General features: G+C 49.5%; 1 protein-coding gene across 1 annotated transcript in view; it reads right to left on the minus strand.

The window, feature by feature from the left end:
* LOC116824950 (uncharacterized) overlaps positions 1 to 9,732 on the minus strand; it is a 954,865-nt gene that overhangs the window by 9,788 nt on the left and 935,345 nt on the right. The window contains 1 exon segment of the mRNA XM_075072070.1: positions 494 to 580. Within this exon segment, the coding sequence (XP_074928171.1) occupies positions 494 to 580 (87 nt within the window).

Raw genomic sequence — 9,732 nt, forward strand, 5'->3', positions numbered from 1 at the left:
GGCCTCTGACTCCCTGCAATACCCTGGTCCCCAGAGGTGCTCTGGATTCTCTCCACCCCCTTTGTTTGGGGAGATGTGGGGATTCCCCAGCATGCCCTGTTTCCAGCCTGGGGGAACCCCACAAAGGGGAATCCTCTAAGCATGAGTCACTGGCAAGACATGTCACCCAGAGTGGGCACAAAACTGGGCCCCTTTGGCAGCCCATAATAACCTCCCTCGCCACAGATCGCTCCTGCTGCCCCTGCCAGTCTCTGCCCCCTCCCTTCGGGCTGGGAGATTCGGTCCCTGGCCCGGGGCGTTCGCTCCCCGGAGCTGGCTCGGCTCCTGCAGGCGCTCAGGGGGGAAGAGCCGGGGGGAGGGTCGGGGAGGGCAGCAGCTCTGGGACTCGCAGACCCCCGCCCCCCCGGGAGCAGAGCTGGGCTGAGGAGGGGCCGGTGGTGCAGAGTCACTTTCCTGCCCGGCCCCAGCCCTTCCCCCGGGTCTCTCCCCTCACCTGCAGGCTCCGGCTCAGGGGCTGGTGTCGGCAGAGCCCGGGGCTGCCCCAGGGGCTGGGTCCAGTCCCCGGAGAACGTCCCCCCGGCTGGGCACAGAGCGGGGTTAATGCAGGTTTCCGACCCACCGCAGCAGCGGCTCAGCCTGCGATCTCGGGTCACAATGGAGCTGGCGCCCGCCGCCACTACCAGTCACCCCGTCTCGCTCCGGAAACCAAACCCCGGTATCCGGGCCGGAGGAAACAGCGCAGCCGCCCCTCCGCAACCAAACCCAGAGCCAGAGCCCTCTAGAGGCAGCCGGGCCAGACTCCACTTTCCCCAGCCCCTCCGCTCCCTGGCTTCCAGAGGTGTCTCTAGCTGCAGCCCACAGCACCATGTATCCCAGTGTCACACAAGCTTTCATCATCCTCCCAGCACTGCTGGGACGCAGGGTAGCCCCGTGGGAAACTGAGGCACAAAGAGTCTAAGTGACCTATGATAAAAACATAAGAATATCCATACTGGCAGGGCCGGCTCTAGCCATTTCGCCGCCCCAAGCACAGAGCCGCGGGACCAGCGGACCCTCTGCAGGCACACCTGCCGCCCTCCTGGCAACCGGCAGAGCGCCCCCGGCGGCATCTGGCCCCACGCCTCCTCTCACGCTGGGCCTGGAGCGGCCTGCTTACTGGGTTCCAGACAATGCCCATCTAGCCGAATATCCTGTCTTCTGACAGTGCCAATGCCAGCAGGTCAGGGCAGGTGCCCAGAGAGTGAACAGCACAGCAACCACAGGTGATCCACCCCCCTGTTGCCCATCCGAGCTTCTGGCAAATAGAGGCTAGGACACCTGACATCGTCTAATAGTCATTGATGGACCTATTCTCCATGAATTTATTTAGCTTTTTTTACCTTTATAGTCTTGGCCTTCACAACACTCTCTGACAAAGACCCACAGGTGACTGTGTTCTGTGAAGAAAATTTCCTTTTGTTTGTTTAAACTGTACTTAGATAATTTAAATTGGTGACCCCTATTCTTTTTTATGAGGAGAGTAAAAACACTCCTTACACTTTCTCCACACCAGTCAATATTTTTATTGACTCCATTGTGATCCCCTTAGTTGCCTTTCTTCCAAGCTGAAAAGTCCCAGTCTTATTAATCTCTCCTCATAGGAAGCTATTCCATACCCCTAATAATATTTCTTGCCCTTTTCTGAACCTTTTCCAATTCCAGTGATGAGCGAGACAAGGCGGCTGAGGTAATATGTGTTATTGGGCCAACTACTGTTGGTGAGAGACAAGCTTTGGAGCTTAGACTATATTTACATTGGCATTTTTGTGGCTAAAACTTTTGTCGCTCCAGGGTGTGAGAGAAAAAAAACCCTGGAAGGACAAAATTTTTAGAGACAGAAAGTATTGATATGGACAGTGCTTCGTCGGCAGGAGCTGCGCTTCCACTGACAGAGCTATCACTGCTCGTTAAGGGTGGTTTAATTATGCCAACAGGAGAACTCGACACGGGAGACCTTACAGCGGCATAACCCTGTTGTAAAGTCTGTAGTGCAGACATAGCCCCAGTCAGAAGACAAAGAGGGAATTGAACCCATATGACCTAAATGTAAGGCTGGCAACCCAAACCACTGAGCCATTCTTCTCTTCCCAACTAAATTAGGCTTTTAACAGTTTGTTTAATACGTTTAGAATCTCCTTCCCAACCCTTTTGTGAGACAAAATATCTGAAAAGCCAGGGCTGGATTATGCTCTTGTTTACTCCCACTGAAATAAATGTAAAGATGCAGGCTGGTGTTAGCTTTTCAGGATAAACAGTGCCAGCCTCTTGTGGGGCTAATTCTTCTCTGTCTTGACCTTGTTGTCCTCTTTTACACTTGGAACCTAAATCAGAATTCTTCACTCCCTCACCTACACCAGAGGCTTTTTCCCTTGTGTTGTCACTTACACCGGGGTAGCACGTTAAAGACTGGCTTAAGCCATGAAGCATAAGGTTTACTATCCCTGACAGAATGTGGTGTTGTTCATTGTAACAGTTCTGGATATTCTTGTTCGCCATATAAATCCTGCTGTGTTCTTGTCCTCAACGACTTCCTGTGGCAATGAGTTCTGCAGGCTAATTCCAGGTGGCACAAAAAAGTATTTCCTTTTATTGGTTTTGAAATTTCCCACCTTTTTATTTCATTGCATGTCCCCTTGTTCATTGGAATGGCTCTAGGGGCTCAGATCAATGATCTATCTAGCCCAGTATCCTGTCTTCTGAAAGTGGCCAATGGCAAGTGCTTCAGAGGGAATGAACAGAACACGTAGTCCTGAAGTGATCCCACCTTCTTCTTTTGCTACAGACAGGAAGAACAGAAATTCCTGCAGCACTACTTCATTATCCACTTCTCAAAACTCTGCTTTGCTGGGATGTCAAAAAAAACGAACAAACCTCAACAATGTTTTGGTCTTCACTGATGTGCAGAGATCGTTGTCTATCACGCTGACCAATATTGTCTCCTTATTTCCTTATATTCCCATGTTTGTCCATACCCATAGGTGCTGACTCTGTGAGTGCTCCAGGGCTGGAGCACACACAGAAAAAAATTAATGGGTGCTTAGCACCCACCGGCAGCCAAGCTCCCCCCCTTCCCTCCCAGTGTCTCCTGCTCACCAGCGGCCTGACTGATCAACTCCTCCCCCTCCCTCCCAGTGCCTCCTGCCCACCATGGATCAGCTCTAGGTGTGCAAGAAGTGCTGAGAGTGAGGGGGAGGACCAGAGAGGTGGCACACTTACGAAAGGGTGCGGGAAGAAATGGGGCAGGAGCAGATCAGGGGCGGGAAGATGTGGAGTGGGGCATTGGAGTAAGGGGTGGAGTGGGGCATGGGTCACTTGATGGAGGATTCTCTGCAGCTTGAGGTCTTTAAACCACAATTTGAGGACTTCAATAACTCAGACATAGGTTAGGGGTTTGTTACAGGAGTGGTTGGGTGAGATTCTGTGGCCTGCATTGTGCAGGATGTCAGACTAGATGATCATAATGGTCCCTTCTGACCTTAAAGTCTATGAGTCTATAAGTGGGGGCAGACTGGAGGCGGAGCTGGGGCAGGAAGAGATGGGGTGGGCATGACACATTGGGGGAAGGAATGGAGTGGGGGCAGGGCTTGGGGCTGAGCACCCCCCAGAACAATTGGAAGCCAGTACCTGTGTTCATACCCCTCTGTTGTCTCTCATTTCATACTAAGTTTCTAAGACCCTTAGGGCAGAGACTGTCTTTTTGTTCTGTACAAGGCCGGTTCCAGCTTTTTTGCCACCTCAAGCAGCAAAGTGGGGAAAAAAAAGATAAAGCCGCGATTGGCGGCACTTCGGCGGCAGCTTTACCGCACCACTTCATTCTTCAGCGGCAATTCAGCGGCGGGTCCTTCCCTCCGAGAGAGACTGAGGGACTCACCGCTGAATTGCCACCGAAGACCCGGACTTGCCGCCCCTTTCCATTGGCTGCCCCAAGCACCTGCTTCCTTTGCTGGTGCCTGGAGCAGGCCCTGGTTCTGTAGGTAATGTCCAGGGGCAAGGGAGTCCTGATCAGAGTTCATGCAAGAAGTCTGATCATGGTGAGATCCAAGCCAAGGGGAAGGCACAGCAAGAGCAAGGCAGTAAGGCAGGGGCAGGTGAGGCCAGCACTAGCAAGGCAATGGCCTGTTGCACAGAGAAGGCTAGTAGCAAAACAGGAAATTATATAGCGTCACCGGGCAATGAGGGCCAAGACCATGTGACCAATCAGGAAGTGGGTCGTAGAACCCTGGCAGCTGGCCCAACCAGGTTGGTGAGTTCCCAGTCCCAGGCACTCCAATGGGAGACTGTAATATGTCTCCTCCGGCTCTTTGCAGCAAGCACACACTATTAAAACACTGTGTGATTTAATTATTAACCAATCAAAGTTCTTAACCAGCCTGGATGCTTTTACTAAGTTATTAAACAATAAAGTTAGCAGCTTGCAGCAAGTTATTAATTAATTTGCTTTGAGAAATATATATATATGTATATATAAAACCACTGAGACCTGAGAATCACTGGTGAAGCATCCCAGGGCTGCTTCCCAAAAACCCAGTGGGCCTGGATTCAAGATCAGCATTTAAGAGTGTGCTTGTACAGTAACTAGTTCAAGGGGATCCTGGTCTATGAATATGGCACCTAGTTGTTAGGAGAATTATGTCCCCTTATAGTCATCTACTTTCTAGATTAAACAATCTCAATTATTTTTTTTTCAAAATCAATGGCGTTCATTAATCAGGGAGTGAAATACTATTCATAGCAAGGGGACCAGAGTTTGGCCTATCCCTAAGGATGATAGGTTGGCTGTGGATAGTGCATTTTCCCTGGCAGATTAATTCCACAAGAATTTCAAAGCCACCAGGAAAATATGCAAGTTGGATGTTTTTAAGCCATTATTAGATTGCTCGGCACTCCTTTAATTTCATAGTCTGGCGATGTGTCAATCCTGTTTATTTTAAAATTAAAAATCTGTGAGCCTGATTCCTGCTTGTAAACATCTTCTGTCATGGGGCAGAAGGAGTCTCGTATTAGACGCAGGATGAGATCTGTCAGGGGGCAGATTATCCCACATCTGCTACAGCAAAGCTCTGACATCTTCTGGAACGTTGTCAGAGACAGGATACTGGGCTAGAAGGACCTTGGCACAGCCCAGTCTGGCAAGTCTTACGTTTCCCAACTACTATTCAATATGAATAAGTGTAGCAGAATCTGCCCTGTGTGTGCAGTGGACACAGAAATCACCTACTGATGAAAGAACTAATGACACAGCAGTAAGAACAGGAGTACTTGTGGCACCTTAGAGACTAACATTTATTGTAGCATAAGCTTTCGTGGGCTACAGCCCACTGAATTGGATGCATGCAGTGGAAAATACAGAAGGAAGATATATATATATACACACAGGGAACATGAAACAATGGGTGTTACCATACACATTATATGGTATTGTTTCATGTTCATATATATATATATATATATATATATATATATATATTCCTTCTGTATTTTCCACTGCATGAGATGAAGTACTAACATCCCCATTTTATACAGGGGGAAACTGAGGCATGGAGCAAGACTAAGCAACTTTTGCAAGGTCACACTGGGAGTCAGTGGCAGACCCAGGGACAGAACCCAGGTGTCCCACTGAAGTATCTGAAGCAGAGAGTCATCCTGCCAATCCTGGCTGTGCTGATTGCAGGACCTTAGCTATGCTCCAAGAAGTGCTGGCTGTGGGTATTCACTTTCCCAGAGCTGCCTCAGCTCCTGCAAGCGCTCAGGGGGCAGAGTCTGGGGTGGGTCAGGGAAGGCAGCAGCTCTGGGACTCGCAGCCCGCCCAGGAGCAGAGCTGGGGTGAGGAGGGGCCGTTGATGCAGTCACTTTCCTGCCCGGCCCCAGCCCTTCCCCCGGGTCTCTCCCCTCACCTGCAGGCTCCGGTTCAGGGGCTGGTGGCAACAGAGCCTGGGGCTGCCCCAGGGGCTGGGTCCAGCTCCGGCAGAAAGTCCCCCCGGCTGGGCACAGAGAGGTGCTAGGGAAGGGCTCTCCCCGCACACACCCCGCTGGGGAGCAGCAGCGCCTCAGCCTGGGCTCAGATGCAGCCACCACAGCCTCTGACCCAGGAAGCTCACGCCAGACTGTTAACAGAGATCAGTCTCCCCTCCCTCAGCATCACTAGAGCCCTCTTGGCAAAACCTCTGCCTGGCTGTGGTAGAGCAGGGACCAGAGGGATGCTAGAACAATTTGTACAGTGGAGGTGCTGAAAGCCACTGATCCAAACTGTAAACCCTGGATATCATGGAAACCACTTCAAGTGAGCACCCAGCCCTGCTCCTTTTCTCCTTGAACGCTGAACCAGGCTGATTCTGAACAGCAGAGCCCCAGCCCCCCAACTCTGCTATTCCCCACTGGCCCCTCACTTGTTTTCTCTCTGCAATAAACTGCCCTGGTGTTTTCAGCATCTCCCCATATAGAAATCTCTCCTCAGATCCCCACCCATCCCCTGGCTCTATCTGCACTCTCTCTGGTTTTGCACTATCACACTCAGAACACACACCATCCTATATCAGAGAAGCAGGATGTTTGCATTCCCTTCCTTAACACAGCCTGATGTTGGGAATCATTAAGAAAGGAACAGATAATAAGACAGAAAATATCATATTGTCTCTATATAAACCAATGGTACACCTACATCTTGAATACTGCGTGCAGATGTGGTCGTCCCCTCTCAAAAAAGATATACTGGAATTGTAAAAAGTTCAGAAAAGGTTGACAAAAATGATTAGGGGTATGGAATCGCTTCCATTTGAGGAGAGAGGACTAAGACTGGGACTTTTCAGGTTGGAAAAGAGCCGACTAAGGTGGCGATATGATACAGGTCTATAAAAATCATGACTAGTGTGGAGAAAGTTAATAAGGAAGCTGTATTTACTCCTCATAATATAACACAAGAACTAGGAGTCACCAAATGCAGCAGGTTTAAAACAAACAAAAGGAAGTATTTCTTCACACAACACACAGTCAACCTGTGGAACTCTTTGCCAAAGGATGTTGTGAAGGCCAAGACTAAAACAGGTTCAAAAAAGAACTAGATAAGTTTATGGAGGACAGGTCTATTAATGCCCATTAGCCAGGATGCACAGGGATGGTGTCTCTAGCCTCTGTTTGCCAGAAGCTGGGAATGGGTGACAGGGGATGGATCACTTGATGATTACCTGTTCTCTTCATTCCCTCTGGGGCACCTGGCATTGGCCACTGTCGGCAGACAGGATATTGGGCTAGATGGACCTTTGGTCTGACCCAGTATAGCCATTCTTATGGCCTCCCCCCGCCCACCCTCCCAACTTTTGGCCTCCTCCGACCCCACAAGGGTGAGCAATGAGGGAGAAGGGACAGAGAGGAATGAGTGGGAGGTGGGGTCTTGGGGGAAAGGTGGCCCCTTTACACTCTTTATACCCCACTCCAGTGAATTCAATGGGAGGACACCAGAGCCCCATTTCAGTCCCACCAGCTTCCTTTGCTTCAGGTGTGGGTCACTTTCTTTCCCCCACCCAAACCTGAAGAAGGGGAGGAGACATTGCCCAATCCATCACTCTCTTGCTTCTCTCTGGCTGTACCCGGGGGCGAGGGATGGAGCTGAGCCCTGGGTTGGGCTCCCCAGGACGGGAAGTGGATCCCAGCTGAGCTTCTCCTGATGCCAGGAGACTGGCACTGCTTGGAGTCCCAGGCTGGGCCCCCAGGATGCAGCTGGGGTGTGATCCCCCTCTGGATGGGGTGCTGAACCCCAAACAAACTGGTCTGAGGGGCAGCACTGTGTCACCTCCACCCAAACTTGTCCACTGCCTGCTTGCTTGGTGGGGAGGGGCTTCCCTGGGGCAACAGATACCAGGCTGGGAGCAGGTGCCTGAGGGATGGGTCAGAAACAGGGAGAGAGGCCCCCTTGGGTGAGGGCCCTGAGCCAAGGTCCTATGAGTGATCACACCAGGGGGACATGAGAGGGGATCATGTCAGGATGCTGCTGGGGCATGGGACTAATCCCAAGGGCCTATGAGGGACCCACACTGGGTGGCTGGGGGATGGGGTTCACACCAGAGGGCGGCGATGCTTTTTGGTGTCTCATTCTCCTTTCTACCCACACACATGGAGAGTCTTCGCTACCCATCCTGGGTTTCTCAGTCGCTGCTCGCGCGCCGATCCTCACTCTTCAAAGTCACCTGCAAAGGGATGTTTTAACATTGAGTTTGTGCTTCTCTTTTTAATGATGTATAAAGGAAACCTCAATTTTAAAAATACACCTCCCCTGCTTTTTCTGAACTGAGCAATATCAGGACGTCTGAATCAGATGCACCTGAGCTTTGGTGGAAGTTGGAGGCCTGAGACATGCGAACTGTGAGTGTTCACATATTCGCTGAAGAAGCAGAGTGTCAGACCACTAACAAAGACATGTTTTCTCCCAAATGTTCAGTTTTCACTGGATTTGAACACAGCACAACAAACCCCAAATCTTCAAAAACCATGAGTCAGGTCCCTCCCAAGATCATGAGATTACCTTGCAGATCATGAGATAGATAGATAGATAGATAGATAGATTTGCCTTCTACATTTTCAACTTTTATGATACAATCAGGTCAAATTTGCAAGCTTTCCTCTGAAACCAACAGGGCAGGAAACTAACCAGCCATGAATAAATCTAGGTTGGAAGTTGGAAGGTTTCTAACAGTCAGAGAAATGAAGTTCTGGAACAGCCTCTCAATAGTCGCAGTGGGGGCAAACAACCTAATTAGTACTAAAATGGAGCTTGATAAATTCATGAATGGGATTATATGATGGGACTGCCTGCGAGAGCAGGGGGACTGGATTACTCACTGGCCCAGAAGGGCCCCTCCAGTCCTATGTTCCTATATTTTTATAACTGAAAGCTGAGACTTTTGTGGAATAACATGAATCCAGGAGCTGGGGCTTTCAGAAATACACCAAAGATTACAAGTCTTATGATGCAATTATGAGCGTTGGCAACATTGTAAAATAGTTGTTAAAAACAAAGGAAAGAATCTGGTTTAGCCAGGTTCTAATACTGATGGGATAAGTAATGTAGTATGTTAACCTTTTATCGTAACTTTGCCTTAATAAAGGAAAGTGGTTAAATAATCCTACTAAAAATCCTTTGCTTTCTTCAGGGTGATTTTATCCCTTCAGAGTCCAGGGACAGAGAGAGAGTGAGTGAGTGTGTGTGTATGTGTGTGTGTGTGTGTGTGCGCGCACACGCGCGTGTGTGTGCAGCACAGTACAGTGTATGCGTACACACAGCCAGTTGAAACGTGTGGATGCTTCTGCAACAGAGCTCATAAATAAATATATATTAAATAACAGAAATGCCAATTCTCTGGATTTGAATTACCAGTCCTGTGATATTTGGGGTTTTCCTTAAAGTCCCAGCTCCTGGACTCCTGTGATCATGGGAAAATCTCTGCTTTCACTTAGAAAAGGGCTTATGCTTCTTTTAAAAACAAACAAACATAAAAGCTCCCTAAACCGCACCAAAAACACCCCCCCCCCCATGCCAAATAAACCTGGAAAACAGAACTCCTTAAAGGCTCCAAAAAGTAGAAAGCAAACAAAAGGAACTTCGACCTTTTAAAACCTAACCCCCTTTAAGCCTATCTTGTGATTTTCCTGCGGTTTAGCTCGTGATTTTTCCTGTGACAACACTGGGGTCATAAAACCCCG

Source organism: Chelonoidis abingdonii, chromosome 13 (assembly GCF_003597395.2).
Source record: "Chelonoidis abingdonii isolate Lonesome George chromosome 13, CheloAbing_2.0, whole genome shotgun sequence".
NCBI lineage: Eukaryota > Metazoa > Chordata > Testudines > Testudinidae > Chelonoidis > Chelonoidis abingdonii.